Here is a 20964-nt window from a genome sequence, read left to right as displayed (position 1 = left end):
TAGGGCGTCTCCTTTGATCTGTCGCGGCTGTCCACGGTGTCACGGATTCATAACTAGTCTTAGTTCTTACGTCCCCCCATTCCCTCTCGAGTCGGCGAGTGAAGCATCACTTGTTGGAATGGTAGCCACGGGTCTCCCCCACTCCCCGACCCCTTCCCCATCCTCGTGTTTGCAGAGGCCGGAGGCGAGAGGCAGTCCAGGTTCTAATTTCATCAGAACAGCTGTTAAGACGGGTTTGGAGTTTCTGATTTACCCATCTGAAATTACCTAGAGGGGCCCCAGGCGGAATAGAGGTGACCCTCGGGGCTGGTTTAAGAAGGGGGAAAAAAAGCAGCCACTTTTTTTTTTTTTTTAATCCGCCTTCTTTGGCTACGTACTTGAATAGTATTTAGTGAGGCAGAATAATTCAATAATGCAATTTCTAAGCAGAACGTGTGAAATCCAATGCTTAAAACGCCTGATTTCAAGAAGCTCACTAGGTGGATTTTTTTCCCCCTTGGGTGGTGGGTTAGTGGAGGGCCCTAGAGCAAAGTCGTTATCATAGCGTTTAACTGCTGGAAACTTCAGTTGAAGAGGTCGATCAGAAAATGGCCTTTGACTTTTGGGGGCAGAGGTTAGTTTGGTGTTTCTTTTGTTATCAGACTCTGATACTGCTGTCTTGTCCTAATTGAGATATTTTTTCCCCCTCAACTTGCCTTTCAGGCACTTACACTTACTTAAAATTATCTTTTTGTATAGATATATCCAGACCTCAATTTACAAAGTGAAGTGAGGTGTGGAAAACAAATGCTAAGCTATCATAACATTTCTTGAATTAATGTCCTTGTGCTAAATTACCAGAGAAGGGAGGAACAGGAATACTATGGAGTGGTCTCCTGTCTCCTATTTGTAAGATCAGTCTAGCTGGTACCAGAGGGGAAAAGAAACTGGAAATGGAGTAAATCTGTCTGCTTTCTGAAATCTGTGTAAACAGCTTTTGCTTCCTCTTTTGGCTTCCCCTGAAGATTTTTTTCCCCCAGTTGATTGTTACAAATGGCTTCCACCTTCCTCCCCCTGCCTGAGACTTTAGCTGGAGTCATGCCATTTAATTTTATACAATTATTTGGCTGTTCTCAGAGTGTCTGTTTATGCCAAGAAGTTCCGTAGGGCAATAGTTCTTTCAGAATCCAGCGAATCAGTTTTGAAGAATTATGATTTGGCTTTTTGTTTTTTTCACAAGGTTATTCACTTTTCATTACTGAGAGAATTTTGTGGATTAGTAATTTCCTTTTGGAAGAGGAAATTTGGCAAGCTAAAGTTTAAGGAAGAAAGAGGTCACAGTTTTGGAAATACAGATCACAATGAGTGACCACTCTCCTACTCATTCCTAAAACCTATAAGCGCCAGTTTTGCCCAGGTCTCAGTCTTAAGCTCCCTACTAATCTCCTCTTTCTTTGTAGTCGACTCTCTAAGGAAGAGCATGATGCCATGTTATGCCAATCCTACACACACAGATACACACCTTTATCAATAAACATCATCAGAGTGCTAAGATTGAGGAATCAAGTGATGGAAACTGCTGTCTGCTAAAATAATTGTACATCTTATTAGGTTATTTGATTTTTTTCAGGATCAAAAAATATCCTTCCTGACATAAAACAGTTAAGACTCTCTTATAAAGTAGATAACCTGTGTGTTAATTCTCTTTTCCCTCTATTAGGGATTTTGCTGAGGCACCTATTTAGATATTTAGCATGTGTGGGTCATTTATTTATGTGAGGCACCATAATGGTTTCTCAGGAAATCCAGGTGCTCTTCTCAGTGTTTTCATTAAGGGCGTGAACTTTGGAGTCAGCTTGAGTTAACATCCTGCCGCTCGCTGTTCCTTACTAGCAAGCTCTTTAACCTCTCTGAGTCTCATTTTCCTTACCTACAAATAGGGATAATAATGCTGCTGCTTCATAAGTCAGGCAGAGAAAAACAAATATATACTATCACTTATATGTGGAATCTAACAAATAATACAAATGAATTTATTTACAAAATAGCAACAGGCTCACAGACATAGAAAACAAATTTATGATTATCAAAGGGGAAAGCCAGGGGGAATGGATAAATTAGCAGTATGGGATTAACAGATGCACACTTCTATATGTAAAATAGATAAGCAACAAAGATTTACTATATGGCATAGGGAACTATATCTTGTAATAACCTCTAGTGGAAAAGAATCTAAAAAAATATAACTGGATCGCTTTGCTGTATATCTTAATCTAATACAAATATTGTAAAGCCACTACAACAAAAGAAAATACTACTGCTTTATAGCGAGGAAGTGACACTTATGTAAGTTAATGTGTATGAAGTGCTCATAAATGTTCAGTCGCTTAGCTGTGTCTGACTCTTTGTGACCCCATGGACTGAAGCACACCAGACTTCCCTGTCTATTACCAACTCCCGGAGCTTGCTCAAACTCATGTCCATAAACTTGAGGATGCTTATTTTAATTATTACATACACTGGAGTTCCTTAAAGAGGAGATGATGATCATTGATGATGATCAGTTGATGATCTCTTCAGTTTTCCTCATTTATTTAACACTGTGTTAGGAGCTATGGCTGATGCTGTGGGACATATAAAGATAAAGGAGACCTTATTTCTATCTTCCGGATATTTATATACCAGCAGATGTTGCTGTAAAACGTGTTTTCAAATTCAACTATGAGGATTTTTCCTATACTGGACAGTGCATATTATTCAAAAAAAATCATAGAGCTCTAGGTACCTTAAGAGTCACTGAAAATGACTCTTTTGTGGAAGGAAAGTGTAATTTAAATGCAAGATGATGATATTCCTACCTCTTTTGTTTCTAGAAGGAGCTACTTTAAACATTCAAATTTGCTCTATTTGAAGGAATGTAGATTTAAAGAGTCTGTGGTGTTTTCCTGTTGCTTGATTCCATATTTAATCATCCTCAGAACCCAAGTATTTTCAATTAACCTAAGTGTGTTCTTCTCATTATATCTCACATTTGAACTCAAGGTGAGAGAAATAATGGGCTTTTGTTCTCTTCTTCATAGCAATTCCTTATTCTTTATTGCTCTTTATATTAATGTTTATAAATGCTATTCACATTTGTTTCCCAGAATAATCTTGTATAATTTGAGACCTGGAGCACAGCCTTGTCTAAGATCAGACAGATAGTTGATTAATCCCAAGGCAGTTCTTTTTAACTCAGGGTCAAATGCATTTTTCATAATGAGGTCAACTGAGTATGACAGCTGTTAAAGCAAATACCCCCCTCCACTTGTGTTACTCAGACCCCCAAAGTTCACTTCCTTTGATCTCTGGAGTATTTTTCTTACTTTTGAACATTTCTTTTGTTCTCTCTGATCCTCTCTAGTTTCTCTAAATCTCTTTCAGAATGAGTAGATCCAAACTGCACACAGGACCTCTAATGAGGGCCTCGCCAATGCCACGCCAAGTAGAAGGCTTTGCTCGCCTGGCAGGTCACAGTATGGTGACTAATGATAACATTAAGTATAACTAATGAAACTCCCAAATTGTAATGATTATTCACGTAAATGTTGTGATCGCTTCTGATTCTCAAGTCTTTTTTCTTTTGTAGAAAAACTGATGTTGAGAGTATTAGTTTTATGGATATGAACTATCTTTTATTTATCTGATTGAAGGAAATTTATTTTCTACCATATTTGGAGGTGAAGTATTGTCCCAATAATCAAGCTCTTGGAAGACTGTGTATTTGAAACAAGATGCTCATCACTGCGTGTATCTACATTAGAAAATGTAGTATTACCTACTTTTAACTGATCATTTACAAAGCTGAGTACTTTAAAAAGTTGTTATCAGCTGTTAGGTTTATCATTGATTTAACAGACTAAAAACTTCTCTTTTCTTGCAAGTTTACCGTCTGAGCACTTTAATGATACAATTTTGAGTCAATGAAACATAAATTTGCAATCAGAGCTGGATATCTTAAGATTCTTTGCTTACATGTTACAGGTAGCCTCAAGAATACAGTTTATTTTACAGTATTTACATGGACAGGGCAGGAAATAGATGAGTGACTTACTTCATCAGAATCAGCTGAATATGTGTATGTAATTCTGGGTGAAAATTCAGGATTACTTGGTTTAAAGGATGTTCCAGAGATTTATCTTATGATCAGTATCATTTTGGAATTTGTATTCCTCTCAGAGTATTTATTGCTCTCTTTTCCTTTTTGCTGATAGACACGAATGAACTGGAGACAATCCTTCGAGAACTGAAGTACAGGATTGGCATTCAATCAGCAAAGCTACTTCGGCAGCTGAAGCAGAAAGATAGGCTTGTGCACAAAGTACAGAGGAACTGTGACATTGTGACGGCGTGCCTGCAGGCTGTGTCTCAGAAGAGAAGTAAGTGCGCAGTGGGGTTAGCCCCGCTGCCATGTGGGACTGGAGTGTTAGTGAAGCTACATCAGTAGTCATGATATTTTCGGATATTTATATTGAGAAATTTTAAACGGAAGCCTACCCCTTCAGCCTATCCCTTCTAGAACAACTCAGACCGTTTCCTATATTTTTCAGTTAAGTGTGTATTATTGGTTTGGCCCAAAAGTTTGCTTGGGTTTTCCATAAGATAGAATGGGAAAACCTGAATGAATTTTTGGGCCACTCCAATACATATCTGATGTTACAGACTTAGTTTTATTGTTCTAAATTTGAAGTAGTATTCTCCTTTGAAAATGGTTGTTTTTGCCTAGTGCTAAATAATGTCTAAAATCTTTATTTTTAAAATGGCAGCAGAGACACAACCTGGAAGTTATGCCTCTGCTTCCTTACGCTGTGTGTTGCTCTAATAAGTGAATTATGCAGTTGACTTAAAAGAAGGAGACTCTTGTCTCCAGGATCTTATAACTTACTCTGAAATCTGAAAATGATAAAATATTTTAAAAATTAAATTGTGTCAGGGGGTTAATCCATTCAAAACCAAGAGATGCATGGTTTGTTAAAAACAAAATGTTAGATTACTAATCCATGTTAGATACTAGATATAAAAGCTTATGAATCGGTTTTTTAAATTCTCCATGCAAGAGTTTTATGTTTTTTATTCTGCTAATATTTCCCCATTTTTGTTTTGTATTTTTTATTAACATGCAGCACGGCAGAACAGTATGTTCAGGTATGGTAAATATAGGCACAGTGATGTGTTTTGATGGAATGCAGCTTTTTAGGTGCATGTGAAAGTTGCCTTTTTGTTCCTTTACCTTCTCACATTTTGCGTGTAAAGTGACACTTCCTAGAGTTTTGTTTTTTTTTTTTAATTCTAAATTAAGATGTGTCTATTTGTGTAAAACAAGTTTCAGGGTTTGATTAGCTTCAGATAATATAATGGCTTAAATTACATTCTTATGTTTGTTATTTAAAAGAAAATACTGTTTGCTTCCTCTCCTTTTATTGTATCACTGTTATCCCAAAATTATTATTCATGGTGTTTACTGAAGAAGGTTTTGACCTAATTAAACAGAATACTGCTTTATTATTATAATGATGTAATACTCCATACAAGAAGCAAAAATGTCATTCCATAGAGGGTTTTCTCCAGAGATAGGTACTTGTCTGAAATTGCTGGAGAAGAAGGGTAGAGATACAGAAATATACATGTACATATATAGACATACTATATAGTACATATCTATCTGTATATGCATGTGTATCTACAAGAAGTTTCATGTGTTATAAGTATTTGATATTTTTCCATGGATTCTGGTTGATTCACTGGTATTCAGTAAAAAAGGTATTATTTTCCCTTTTAATGGTGAAATGTTTTGATCTTAATTTTTCTCTTGTCAACTATTGTTTTCATCTTCCCATTAGTATTGTTTGTTCCAGAAGTTAAAAACCCAGAGTGGTAAATGCATGGATTTGGATGTGTGGGCAAGTGTAAGTGGGTGATGGAGCCAGTGTTAGGAGAGAAAGGAAGGTCAGGTCAGCACAGTATCACGGGTTGGTAATCACCAGGGACTGATCATCATTTAGAATTTGACTTTGCTTGACTGATGAAAGGACTGGCTTTTATGTCTTTTAAGAAAAATACGTCCACAAGCCAGTGATTCAACTTGTGAACTTGCGGAGGCACCATTCCTATGTATTTTAGATTTTTGTCTCTTTAAATCTAGGGTTTTACATTTCAGAGAATGTGGGGCATAATGGCTCCTTTCCTGGGATTTAAATTCTCACTTAGCTAATTAGACTCTATTAGATGGAACTAATAGAGTATTTTTGTTGAATTAAGAAATAACAATGTCTCAGAATTATTCTCATCGTATGATACAGCATTATGATGTAGACATTGTTAGAAATTTGACTAAGTGGTTATTTAGAGAACTCTATAGAGATTTGGAAATGGCAACCCACTCCAGTATTCTTGCCTGGAGAATCCCAGGGACGGGGGAGCCTGATGGGCTGCCATCTATGGGGTCACACAGAGTTGGACACGACTGAAGTGACTTAGCAGCAGCAGCAGCAGCAGCAGAGATTTGGTGTTTAGTGACTGAATGCCTGAGTTCAGTAGTTGTACATTTGTCCTCTTTCCTCAAAGTTAGCTAATAACAGATAAATAGATGTATATAATTAGTCACTGAACTTTCATTTTAGTAGTGACTGTCAGTGATTCATTCAAATACAGCATTGTTTATATTTAATGTGCAGGAGTCCAGATAATCCCTATTTTTCTCTCCATATAGATTCAGTGCTTATGATTCTTTCCATAAGTGGTTTTTTCCCTTTCATAACATGCCATAGGGGAGAAGGCAATGGCACCCCACTCCAGTACTGTTTCCTGCAAAATCCCATGGATGGAGGAGCCTGGTAGGCTGCAGTCCATGGGATCGCTAAGAGTTGGACACGACTTCACTTTCACTTTCACTTTCACTTTCCACTTTCATGCATTGGAGAAGGAAATGGCAACCCACTGCAGTGTTCTTGCCTGGAGAATCCCACGGACGGAGAAGCCTGGTAGGCTGCAGTCCATGGGGTTGCATAGAGTTGGACATGACTTTCGCAGCAGCAGCAGCAACATGCCATAGAATAAAACAATTTAAATCTTTTATTAAAATGGGTTTTTCCTGTTGATACATGAAAGGGGATATATTAATTTTGAAATAATCATAGGTATGGATTATGAGCCAAAATGACTAGACCATTTTTATTTCTAACACAAGCACTTAGACTTTTTGATTTTCTACACCAAGTCTTATGGTAACATCCCTTTATTTTCACATTGGGGTGAGAATAAGAGCAGGATCAGTATTTGCCTTCCAGAACAGCAGATTTTTCCCTTATATTTTATCAGTCATCTAAAGGTAACCATAGTATAAGCACTTTAATTTTAATGATATAATTAATAATAAGAATAGTAGCAGCAGTTATTATTCATAAGTATGTGTTTTATGCCAAACTGTTGGTTTTATCTCTCGTAGCAATTCTGAAAGTATATTGTCTTTGCATGTGTGCTTAGTCATGTCTGACTCTTTGTGACCCCATGGATTATAGCCCTCCAAGGCTCCTCTGTCCAGGGGGTTCTCCAGGTAAGAATACTGGAGTGGGTTGCCGTTTCCTCCTCCAGGGGATCTTCCTGACCCAGGTATCAAATCTGTTTCTCCTGTGTCTTGGCAGGCAGATTCTTTACCACTGAGACACCTGGAAAGCCCATTTAGGCACATTTTATTGTTTTTAGGCACATTTTATTGGGAAATTGAGATTCAGAAAGTTTAAGTAATTTGTCTAGTGGCTGAGATGGAATTTGAAGATAGATATCCTAAAAATTCACTCTTTATACCATAAATTGTGACATAAGAGTGTTCTACTTTTTTTCTTAGCCACTAGATTGATACTGGATTACTGTTGGAGAAATAAGAAATTTTTAACATGCAAAGCATGTAATATAGAGTTTCAGGTTTATTAGAAATACTGCTTTAGCATTGTTTTCATGTGATATAAAATATCTTTTCTTGGCCAGGTGGATTATGGAACAAATGCATGTGGTGTGCAGGAAAATCCACCCAAAGACATTAAGATGATGGGAAGAATAAGATGACTATTTGGCCAGGAGTTTGACTCTGATGTTCAGATTTTTAAGCAGTTTGCTTATCCCATGGTTTGACTATTTTTCCTGAAAGCAGAAGGGAGGCCACCTTAGTGATCGGCCTTGCCTAGTTCTACAGTTTTTTGCATTGGTGCATTAAATGTTTAAATTATGCTGGTTGAATTTGTGAAAGGTGCTATCAGTCCAGTGATAAAATCTGGTGAAAACCGGAAAACTATGAAAAGCATATATATGAAAATAGTGTTTTCTTTTTTTAAAGAATTACTCTATTTATTTACTTATTTGGCAGCACTGGGTCTTAGCTGTGGCACACAGGATCTTTGTTACGTCATGCAGGTCTTTCATTGCAGGGTACGGACCCCCTAGCTGTGGCATGTGGACTTCAGTAGCTGCGGCACATGGCTCTCTAGTTGTGGTGTGTGGGTTCAGCCGCTGTGGCCGTTTCAGTAGTTGTAGCTGGTTCAGTTAGTTGCTGTGACATGTGGGATCTTCATTCTCAGAATAGGAATTGAACCTATGTCCCCTGCATTGCAAAGTGGATTCTTAACTACTGGACCACCAGGAGAGTCTTGGAAATATTGTCTTTATTTTTAGCCTGGTCAGTAAGTACAGGAATTTTAGGCAGCTTAGAGACTCATTTTATTAGTGCGTCAGCCCTGGCATCTTGATTATTATGATTATTATAATTAAATCTTGCTATCATAAATGCCTGGTAGAGACTTTTGTCAAGTAGGAGTGGTCATTGTTCTTCTCTGTCTGTGGTTATCTTCTCTGCAGTAGTACCTTGTCGTCTCTGGCAAGAGAAGGAATTTGTGTGACCCTAACCTTGGTGTCACTGACATTCAACATTTTCCATTAAGAAGCAATTCCCTTTGCTTTTTAAAAAATTATAAAAGTAATGCATTCAACCATCTATCTACTCCTAGGTATTTCCCCAACAGAACTGGAGATGTATATCCCCATGAAAATTGGTACATGAATGTTCATAGCAACTTTTTTTTTTTTTTATCATAGCCCCAAAGTGGAAACAGCGCAAATGTCAGTTAGTGGATGAATGGAAAACCAAATGTGATAAACCCATATGTTGGAATATTATTCAGCCATAAACAGTTATGAAGTTGCTAATTCATGTTACAACATGGATGACCCTTGAAAACATGCTTAGCGAAAGAAGCAGCCACAAAAGTCCACATACTTTATGATTCCATTTGAAATGTTCAGAATAGACAAATCCATAGAAATAGAAAATAAATTAGTCATTGCTAAGGCTGGCAGTTTGGGAGAACAGGAAGTGACTGCCGATGGCAAGGCTTTTTTGTTGGAGTGATGAAAATGTTGTGCTGTTAGATAGTACACAATTTTGTGAATATACTAAAAATCATTAAACTGTACAGTTGAAAAGGGTGAATATTTTATGGTATGTCAATTATATCAATAAAAACTTTAAATTAAAGGAACTTTGGAAAATACAGAAGTGTGAAAAAAAGAGGAAAAAATAATTTTCTAAAGATGGTCTCTTAAATTTTTGAATTTTTATTCTATTTGAATAAAAATATGAAGTTTTTAATATGAAGTTTTTCCAAAATCAGTGTACTGTATAATATTTCTGTATCCTGCCTTTTTCGTGTGACATACCGTAAACTGGTGCCATTGTCATACTTTATTCATAAACATAATTTTGAATGATTAATGCACTATTTTTCAGTCTACCATTTTTTTGTTGTTGTTACCATCTCATGGCAGTGATGAATCTCCTTTCAGTTGTGGGTACAGAAACTCATTATTTAAGCAATAAAGGAAACTGATGGACTTACCTAATTAAAAGTCCAGGGCTGTGCCTTCAGGTGTAGCTAAATCAGATACACGTGCTCAAAGAGCATATTTAAAAATATGCCTTCATCTCTTAGCTGTGCTTTCCTCTGTATTAGATAATACCCAAATGACCAACAGCAGCTCCAACACAGCAAACTTATCAAAAGAACAGATCTTTTTCCATAATTCCAGAAAGTCCCATAGTTCACTTTCCTTGACTTAGTTGGGTCACAGGCTTACTGAGAATCAGTCAATCCTTTTTTATATGTATGTAAGAAGGTGTTAGGGCTTCCCTGGTAGCTCAGTTGGTGAAGAATCTGCCTGCAGTGCAGGAGACCCGGGTTCAATCCCTGTGTCAGAAAGATCCCCTGGAAAAGGAAATGTCTACCCGCTCCAGTATTCTTGCCTTTAAAATCCCATGGACAGAGGAACTTAGTGGGCTACACAGTCCATGGGGTCGCAAGAGTCGAACACAACTTAGTGACTAAACCACCAACAAGGTGTTAAAGTAATAAGTGCTACGGGGAAAAACAACAGGATAAGAAAGATTTGGAGTTGCCGACAGTTGGTGTTGATGTTGTCAATCCTTTAAATTTTAACTATTCTAGTGAGTGTTTTAGTGGCTGCATGATTTTTGTTCTAATTTTGCTGATTACTAATGTGGTTCAGCACCTCTTTTACTATTTGTCTCTAAGAAAGATTGTCTCCTTTTTCTTATAGATTTGTAGGACTTCTTTATGTATTCTGAATATGAGTCTTTGTCAGATGTATGTGATGCAAATCCTTCTCCCACTTTTCTGGTTAGCATTTTCACTCTCAAGAGTGTTGTTTAGAAGGAATCTATGTATGTTCTGCTGGGAGTCATTCTTTCCTCTCTGGAATCTCACCTGCTACTTTGTGTATAGGGTCAGATTCCTGACATGTTTTGTTTCTTGTTGTTTAGTTAAGTTGCTCTTCCTGGGGTGTACTAAACCTGGTGATTTTTTTCAAAGCTTTTTTCCCCCCTTTTGTTTTAATATACTGAGAAAGAAATGGGAATGTTAAGATCAATTTTAGGAGTGGTGTGTGTTGCGTCTGACTCTTTGAGACCCCATGGACCACAGCACACCAGGCCTCCCTGACCTTCATCATCTCTCGGAATTTGCTCAAACTCATGTCCTTTGAGTCGGTGATGCCATCCAACCATCTCATCTTCTGTCATCCACTTCTTCTCCTCCCTTGAATCCTTCCCAGCATCAGGGTCTTTTCCAATGAGTCGGCTCTTTGCATCCGGTGGCTTCAGCTTCAGCATCAAGCCTTCCGATGAATATTCAGTGGTGTGTATGTTAAATAGCTATTCATTCTGGAACATGGGGACAGGGTTGTAATAAAAGGGTATGGAGCAGTTGAAAAAGAAGAGTGTCATTCAATGAACAAGAGTCCTTAGTTTTCATGTAGTCCAGTTTACTAGTCTTTTAGCTTCTTGGATGGCCAGCTTCATCGGCATGTGATCTGTGCAGACACATGGGGCCCGTGCTCATTAGAGCCCCACACTTGATTTAATGCTCTGTTGTTGCTGTTTATGATTTTAAGGGGTCCCATAGATTACAAAACCAGTGCTGCATTTATAGCTGGTGCTTTTTTATTCTCCCATTTTATTTTCAGAAAGTTTTAGTATTTTGTTTTCAGATCTTGAGTCACCTAGAATTGATTCATTTTGTTTGTGATATGACATAGGAGTCAAATTTCATTTGTCCATATGGACATCTAAGTACTTAGCCTAGTTTATCAGAGACCATCCTTTTCCCACTGCTCTGTGGTGCCATTTTTGTAAAAATGTCTGTATGTGTGTGGTCTACTTTGAAGATTTTATTCTGTTTTGTGTATCCTTGAGCTAATGCAACACTGTCTTAATTATTGTACTTTATGGAACCCCACCCAAGTACTCTTGCCTGGACAATCCCATGGACCAAGGAGCCTGGAAGGCTGCAGTCCATGGGGTCACTGAGGGTCAGACACGACTGAGCGACTTCACTTTCACTTTTCACTTTCATGCATTGGAGAAGGAAATGGCAACCCACTCCAGTGTTCTTGCCTGGAGAATCCCAGGGACGGGGGAGCCTGGTGGGCTGCCGTCTATGGGGTCACACAGAGTTGGACACGACTGAAGTGACTTAGCAGCATAGTAACTCTTGCTATCTGATTCTCTTGGTTCTTACACCTTGTTCTTCTTTAAGATTGTTTTATTATTGGCTTTTTGGGAGTAATTGATGTCTTTACAATGGTGGGTCTTCTGGTCTGTAAAGATGGCATTTTTAATTATTATTTATTATTATTCCAACTTATTTGAATGCTATTTTACAGTTTTCTATATAGAGGCCTTATATATTTTTACTATACTTATTCTTAGGATATTGAGTTTTCTTGATGCTGTTTTGAATTGGTATCTTTTAAGAAATTGTTTCTAGTCATTTTCTGCACATGAATTTTATACCTAGTAATCTTACTTTTTCTTTTGTTAATTTTAATAATTTATCGTAAAAGCTTCTGTTTTTTTCTAAGTGCAAAATCTTTATCACCTGTGAATACTTTGTTTTATGGATTTCTTTACCATCCTTTTATTTTTCTCCTCTTGTATATTGGTTAGGAACTCCAGTTTAATCTTGAATAGAAGCAGTGATAATGGTTGGAAATTTTTGTATCTTTTTTTAGATTCCACATATAAGGGATGTCATATGATATTACTCCTTCAAGGTACCTCTTTTTCCATTCTTTAGAAGAGATTGTGTAAGACTGGAATTATTCCTTTCATAAATGTTTGATGGAATTCACTGGTAAAATATTTAGGCCCTAAGTTTCTTTGTAGGAATATTTTAAATTATGGATTCAACTTTAAAAATTATAGCATTATTTGTATTCTCTAATTCTTATTCTGTTAGCTTGGGTGAGAGACATAGAGTTTGCCCATTTCATATAACATTTCACATTTACAAGCATAAAAATTTTAATAAAAATTTTGGGTCTCTTTAGTGTTTTAATATACTAAAACAATATCACTGATTTAAATAGAATTCACTTACCACTTAAAATATTATAGAATGTATCACCATAAAGAAGAATATTCTAATACATATATGTATATTGAAAAATAAACAAAAGGTGATGTATGTGGATATCTACCTATCAAGATTGAGTAACAAATATTACTGGCACATTAGAAGTCTCTGTGTGGAGAAATGCAAATCAAAACCACAATGAGGTACCATTTCACGCCAGTCAGAATGGCTGTGATCCAAAAGTCTGCAAGCAATAAATGCTGGAGAGGGTGTAGAGAAAAGGGAACCCTCTTACACTGTTGGTGGGAATGCAAACTAGTACAGCCACTATGGAGAACAGTGTGGAGATTCCTTAAAAAACTGGAAATAGAACTGCCTGTGACCCAGCAATCCCACTGCTGGGCATACACACTGAGGAAACCAGAAGTGAAAGAGACACGTGTACCCCAATGTTCACTGCAGCACTGTTTATAATAGCCAGGACATGGAAGCAACCTAGATGTCCATCAGCAGATGAATGGATAAGAAAGCTGTGGTACATATACACAATGAAGTATTACTCAGCCATTAAAAAGAATACATTTGAATCAGTTCTAATGAGGTGGATGAAACTGGAGCCTATTATACAGAGTGAAGTAAGCCAGAAAGAAAAACACCAATACAGTATACTAACGCATATATATGGAATTTAGAAAGATGGTAATGATAACCCTGTATGCGAGATAGCAAAAGAGACACAGATGTATAGAACAGTCTTTTGGACTCTGTGGGAGAGGGAGAGGGTGGAATGATTTGGGAGAATGGCATTGAAACATGTATAATATCATGTATGAAACAAATTGCCAGTCTAGGTTCGATGCAGGATACAGGATGCTTGGGGCTGGTGCACTGGGATGACCCAGAGGGATGGGATGGGGAGGGAGGTGTGAGGGGGTTCAGGATGGGGAACACCTGTACACCCGTGGTGGATTCATGTTGATGTATGGCAAAACCAATACAATATTGTAAAGTAATTAGCCTCCAATTAAAATAAATAAATTTAAATTAAAAAAAAAAGTCTCTGTTCCTCCCTGGTTGAGATCGGCTTTCTCCCTTGCATTTGTGTTAATTATTCCCTTGCTTCTCTTTATAGTTTTTCCCACCTCCTGTACATATTCATAAATAACATATAGTTTTAAAGAGCTGAGTAGCAAGCCCACCCCTACTTGTGAAGGGAAAGGGTAATGTTACCTCTGGAAAAGCTTTGAAAAGATAACCAGTTTCTGGGTCACAGTCTGATGAATTCACTGGAGCCCCTTCTGGGGTTGTCAGAGGGCAAGATTGTAAGCGGGTCGTGTAGCATTTGCCAGGACTGTAGTTCAGACTAGTTGCTGAATAATAAGCTAAGTTAGGGGAGTAGACTACTGCTTTTTTTTGTAATTTATTTTTTTATTGAAGGATAATTACTTTACAATATTGTGTTGGTTTCTGCTGTACATCAACATGAATCAGCCATAGGTATACATATATCCCCTCCCTCTTAAACCTCCCTCCCACCTCCCACCCCATCCTACCTGTCTAGGTTGTCACAGAGCACCTGTTTGAGCTCCCTGAGTCATGCAGCAAAATCCCCCTTGACTATCTATTTTATATATAGTAATGCATATGTTCCTGTGCTACTTGTCCATTTGTCCCACCCTCTCATTCCCCTACTGTGTCCACAAGTCTGCTCTCTATTACTTCTTGGCTGTGCTGGGTGTTTGCTGCTGTGTGCAGGCTTTCTTGTTGTGGCGAGCGGGCTCTACTCTCTAGTTGCGGTGTATGGGCTTCTCATCATGGTGACTTCTCTTGTTGTGGGGCGTGGACTCTAGGTGCACGGGCCCAGTAGTTGTAGCCCAGCTTAATTGCTCTGTGACTGCTGCTTATTTTTGATTTGAAGCCCGCCATGGCTTTGCTCCTGCTCTCAGAAGTAGGTCCAAGCAGAATACTTTTGTGGGTATGGAGGGGAGTAGAGAATAGGCACTTCATCAGCGCACTGAGATAAACAAGCCCAGGTGAGAATCTGGGCCAGCTCACCTGGGAATTCTCTCCTTTAGTTAGAAAGAGGGTCTAGTAGCAGGAAGCATCTTGTGTTGACTGCAGTCCACACCCCTGTGACCTGAGCTGCTGCTCCACTCCGCACTGGCCATGCTGTGTCTGAACCTGAGCTGCTGCTCCACTCTGCCCTGGCCATGCCGTGTCTGAACCTGAGCTGCTGCTCCACTCTGCCCTGGCCATGCCGTGTCTGAACCCGAGCTGCTGCTCCACTCTGCCCTGGCCATGCCGTGTCTGAAGTACACCTGTCATCTTGAGATCTCTCTTCACTCTTATCCTGGAGGTTGTCTTTGCTGTGTTGGATCTTTCTTCTTGTGTCCCATATTTTCTCCTTATTTTTTATATCATCGCCCATGTCCCCTTGAGAAACGATGCCTATGAGGTCAATTTCTGGAAACTGTGCAGGGATGGAAATTCTTTATTGTATCCTTGCTTCGATTGACACTTCTATTCCTGCTCTGTTGCCTCCTTGCTTTCATTGTTGGTCTAGAGAAATCTGAAGCCTTCTGATCTGTCATCCTTTGCACTGGACTGTTTATTTCTCCTTGTTGAAAGCTTGTGAACTCTTCTGTTTGTTCTTGGCCTTCTGAAATTCATGGTCAGGTTGCTTGGTGTGGGTCTATTTTCCTTCCTTGTGCTGGGTCTAGACAGGCTTTTTCAATCAGGCAACATGTCTTTCAGTTCTGGAAAATTTATGTGAATTAATTCTTTGCCTTTCCTCTCTCCTTTTTTTAAAATCAAGTTTTATTGAAATATAGTTGCTTTACAGTGTTGTGTTTCTGCTGTACAACATCCTCTATATTTTTATTTTTTTTCCTTTTTCCTCTTTCTGTAATTCTATTATTGTTTGGCTGTTAGAGCATCTGAACTAGTTCTGTAATTCTTTTTTTTTTAATTGGCCAGATATTCTTTTAATGAGAATTATAAAAGACCAAAAACATTTTTTTGCAAATCGCCTTTTTTTAAACCAATGATTTGCTTTTAATTACATATACTGTGTGAGACGATGCCTTCTTTTGCAAAACCAATAAATACAAGAACAAATTTTAAACATACGTGATTTGTCCAAGATATGTGGGGGGAGGGGGAGCCTGATATTTTTTCCTCAGTATTAAAAAAAAATCAGTACTCTCTAGCTTGATAAAGAATAAGTTTGAAGGTATGACTCAACTGGAGAAGAGAGGGAGGCCATTTTATAGCTGCTTTAAATAGCTCCTGATGGTTCTTCCAATATTACCTTTGCTTTCTGAAACCCATATCTTCACAAAATAGTTGAATTTAAAATATTTCTAATAAACTGATTAATGGGGGAAAATGTGTATCAAACACATGTATAAATTTTACCATCAACAGTTATGCATATCAATAAGACACTAACTTTAAAAGGTACAAAAAAAGTGAGAAAAACCCTAAATTACAGGAAAGAAAGTCAAATTTATTTAATGAAAAACTAGAATTAATAAAAATTAGCAAATACACACACACAAAAATATACACACAGCAGCAGGACTATTTATTGACTCACATAGAGTAAAAGCAGTGGTCTAAGACCACTCAACATGGCTTTTCAGTTAAAGGGAAAAAAAATCCAAACATGCACACACACACACACACACACACACACACACACACACACGCATGCACACAAAAAACAAGAACCCAGTATTTTTCTACAATATACTCAATCTACAACAAACACAAATTCAGAATTATTTTACAGTGCTTCCTTTCTTAATATAAAAGATGCCCATCTTGGGTGTGTGTATATATATATATGTATATATATATATATATTTCAGTGGCTTACTGTTGACTTATTTTTAAATATATTAGTGTTATTACATTTATGACATTAAATATATTGCATGTTACTACATTTATTTAATGGCCTTTCCTTTTATTTACCATCATGTGTCTAGCTTCCACCTACCAAAAATTTCTGATTGGTAGGCAGACAGGTGCCTTATTCTCTGAAATCGAGTGTGATGGTTTTAAACACTGGCCAGAAAATGTTTGATTGCCATTTCAACACATGGAAATAGTTACATTGATGCCTAAATTGCCATTTTCTGCAAAAAACTGTGTAACTCTGGTGTCAAAGACTAGGCAGTCGCTATTCGTAATGGCTGTTGCAATTCCCTCGTGAATAGATCGAGGCGTGGCTTCCCAAGTCAGCCGCCGCCTAGGACCGTTTAGCTCAAGTCGATAAGCATAGTCTTCAGCCTGTTTGCGTGTTCCTATCAGCTGTACAATTGCAAAGAATTGATGGTGACCAACATATTTTTCCTGTTTCTCCAAGACTAATGTGAAGTGAAAACCAAAACAGGAGTGCATCATCACCCAGTCAACAGCACCAGGAAGATTAATGCCTGTTGCAAGGAAAACTATGTCCTCTCCCTGCAGGGTTGTGATGGATCCATGCTGATGCATCAGATGCGGTATTACAGCATCCAGAGAGCCTTGCCATTTACACGAAGCACCAGGGCACGGACAGGAGTAAGGCCTAAACTCACAGAACTCTTCGTGGTCTGCTTTTTCTGTGTATGTCAAAGTTATTTCACATCCAGAAGATGCATATTTACAAGGGAAAAGGACTGAATCGGCCACTTTCTCCATAGCCAAGTTGCGAATGGATCTCAATGGGTCGCGGCAAGTTGGACAACGGGAGATCTTTGGGCGACAGTTGCTCCAAACAAGATGGCCACTGTGACACTGAAGAATGGGTGGTAACACATAGTCAAAGCAGATCGGACACTGAAAGAGACTCGCCCATTCACTGTTGCACGAAGTTGTGCCAGTCTGGGAGGTTCCAGTAGGTAACGCTGTTGCTGTCTGACGACTCATTTCTGTGGACGGAGAGCGCTCCTCGGCCCGGTCCTGGTTCAAACACGCTGGGTCGTCGCCAACCGCCGCCACCGCCTCTTCCTCAGGCCAACACTGACGGGACACTCTGGGTCGCTGATGCCGCTGGAGAGTGCGGCCCACAGCGGCCGCCCTGTCGCCCCCCAGGCCTCTGTCGCCCCCCAGGCCTCTGTCGCCCTTTCCCACACGCCTTCCCGCTAAACACCACACAGTGGTGCGGCCGCCATGGAGGCGCGGCCGCCATGAGGAGGTGCTCCGGCGTCCTGGGCGCGCTGTCATTCTCGTTTTGTTTCCTGTATCTGTTACTTTGCTTGCCTTTCTCAGAGATTATCTCAACTTTATTTCCCAATCCTGTTATGGGGACTTGTTTGGGGCATTGTTATTTGAATGTTTCATGTATATATACAGTATTCTGTTCTTATCTCATAGATGCAATATATTTTCTTATTGCTCTAGGGATATTAATTATGGAGACTTAAAACAGACACACAGAAAACAGCTATTTGGAGAAAATAGGCTGTACAGGAAGGAAAAAAATTTTCAAAACTGCTGTTCTGGTTCAAGTTCCCTGAATATTTGGTGGTCCTTGGCTGTCTGCTCTTAAATGTGAGGATCTAAAAGAATGACTTGAACTCTGTCTGAGCTCACCACTAGGGCTTATGGGCTTGGAGCTTTACTGAAGGGTTATCTGGATGGGACCTTTCTTATTCCCTACCCCCAACCCCCACCCCCCAGCCTAAGTTAGTGTCTTTAGGTTTTTCTTGTGGAGCTGGTGAGAGGCCTCAGGGAAGAGTCTCCTAACTTCTTGCCTGGGTGGAAGTTTTGTGGGGATAAGAGCTGGGTCTCTGCATTCAGCACTCAGGGTGCATATGGTCAAAGAATCCCTTGGTTTCAGGTCGAGTTCTCACTCTTAGCTGGTTGTCCAGCAACTCTGTTTTAACCCTTTTCAGGAACCAAAACTTCAGTCTCTTTTGCAGGGATGGTAGAGAAGCAAGTGGGGCTTTCCAGGTGGTGCTAGTGGTAAAGAACCTGCCTGCCAATGCAGGAGACCTCAGAGACATGGGTTTGATCCCTGGGTTGGGAAGATCCCCTGGAGGAGAGCATGGTAACCCACCCCAGTATTCTTGCCTGGAGAATACCATGGAGAGAGGAGCCTGGAAGGCTACAGTCCATGGGGTCACAAAGAGTTAACCATGACTGAAGTTACTCCACACAGAGGAGTAATTGACCAGCCTCATGAAGTAGAGGAGAGAATCTAGGGATCCAAATGTTTTTCAACAGCTTTATCCCAACTCTCCTTATTAAGCCTGGCTACCTCTTTCATGGAGTATGTGGTATAATAGAGTTTGGATTTCAGCTTTCGCATGTCATTTTGGGATCCGGCTTTCTAGGATCTGCTAAGTCAATTTCTACTTGTCTGTATGTTTTTTCTATACAATGTATTTCAATAACTCTATTGCTCTTGTCTGTGCTGTTTTTTTGTTGTTGTTGTTGTTTGTTTGTTTTTTTACTTCTTGATCCTTGTTGGTTATGATAAACAAAAATCTCTTAACTGTATTTTTAGTGTGATTTTGATGGGGACCAAAATTAGTTGGGACCAAAATTCATTGGAAGGACTGATGCTGAAACTCCAACACTTTGGCCAGTTGATGTGAAGAACTGACTCATTGGAAAAGACCCTGATGCTGGGAAAGATTGAAGGCCAGAGGAGAAGGGGACGACAGATGAGATGGTTGGATGGCATCACCGACTCGATGGATATGAGTTTGAGCAAGTTCCGGGAGTTGATGATGGACAGGGAAGCCTGACATGCTGTAGTCTATGGAGTCACAACGAGTTGGACATGACTGAGAGACTGAACTGAAAATTAGTTGGAATTTTTTTTGAATCTTCCTTAATCCAGATGTGTGTGCTCCTTTTTCATAAGCTTGTTTGTTTTTCTAGGTGGAAAGAAATGAGCATTTTTTCAACTTTACTGAAGTTTAATTGACTTAACTTAGCATTTAGATTAAGGTAGATGTGCCTTAACTTTGGAACATGGTTGCAGAATTGTGAATTTTGGCATAAATCTGATAACAGATTTAGGTAATGTCTTGATATATGATTAGCAGCTTGGTCTGCCCTAAAGTTACTTAGTAAGACTATGACTAGAATAAAGAAAGTAGCTTATCATTGCTTACAATACATTTTAACAACAGTTTCCTCTCATATTCTTTAAGCTCTTAGTGTCTTGCTGCCGAATTATTTTTTCATATTGTCATAATTTATTTTTTTATCCATATTGGAAATTTGTAAAATGTTTGAAAGTACTGTATAGCTTTGGAACCTCTCACTTCTGGGGAGATTCTTGTGACTTTGAAAGAAAAAACAGTAGATGTTTCTTGTGACCTCATCACAAAGAGAACTGGTTTTTAGACGGAAAAAATCAGTCTCAAATTCGTAATAATTTAGAGCTAGAAGAGAACTTAAACGTGATTTCTGTTTACTCCCGACCTTAGGGTTGAGCAAAATGAGATGTGGAAGAGTTAAAAGTGTTGCTGAATATAATCTAAAAACACAGAACAGAACAACAACAACACAAAAACTGAATCACTATGCTGTACACCTAAATCTAACCCAATATTGTAAATCGATTATACTTCAATTAAAAAAACACAAAACATTATGGAAACTGTGTTGATCGGTAACTCAATCAAGGCTCCCCTGGTTGGTGGTGTCCTAGTGATCATTTATGACAAAAGAAAACTACATTCATCAGCAGAGGGAGTTCTCTTTCTCTTTTTAGTTTTCCTAAGAACCGTGTTAAATCTATGTTCTCTGTATTGTTGGTCATTACTTGAATCCTAGTTCAGCCATGTAATTACACGAGGTGCAGTTTCATGTAAGTCCTTTGACATCCCTGTGCTTCATTTTTCTCATCAGTGGGGGTGGGGGGGCGGGAAAAAAACGGGGGCGGGACATGATGATAATACCTACTTCATAGGATGGTTATGAGAATTAAGTGAGTTAAATTATACAAAATGCTTATTGAACAGGGTCTGGACATACCGTTTTCTATGAATGCCATTATTCCTGCTGGGAGGAGATTTAGAGG

General features: G+C 38.8%; 2 protein-coding genes across 2 annotated transcripts in view; one reads left to right on the top strand and one right to left on the bottom strand.

Moving 5' to 3' along the window:
• The window catches only part of TBC1D30 (TBC1 domain family, member 30), an 87759-nt gene that overhangs the window by 1258 nt on the left and 65537 nt on the right, over positions 1 to 20964 (top strand). The window contains exon 3 of the mRNA XM_010841629.1: positions 4233 to 4397. Coding sequence (XP_010839931.1) covers positions 4233 to 4397 — 165 coding nt within the window. The remainder of the gene's footprint in view (positions 1 to 4232; positions 4398 to 20964) is intronic.
• Positions 15827 to 18923, bottom strand: LOC104989793 (E3 ubiquitin-protein ligase SIAH1-like). Its single transcript, XM_010841582.1, has one exon. It carries the CDS (start codon positions 18147 to 18149, stop codon positions 17034 to 17036), a length of 1116 nt encoding a protein of 371 aa, XP_010839884.1. The 5' UTR covers positions 18150 to 18923; the 3' UTR covers positions 15827 to 17033.

This window comes from Bison bison, unplaced genomic scaffold, assembly GCF_000754665.1.
Source record: "Bison bison bison isolate TAMUID 2011002044 unplaced genomic scaffold, Bison_UMD1.0 scf7180017864163, whole genome shotgun sequence".
NCBI classification, from domain to species: Eukaryota; Metazoa; Chordata; class Mammalia; order Artiodactyla; family Bovidae; genus Bison; species Bison bison.
This window is presented reverse-complemented; position numbering and strand designations above follow the sequence as displayed.

Bases quoted from the DNA above. Each gene is read 5' to 3' on its own strand.
- LOC104989793 (XM_010841582.1), bottom strand. From the start codon at position 18,149: ATGACAGCGCGCCCAGGACGCCGGAGCACCTCCTCATGGCGGCCGCGC.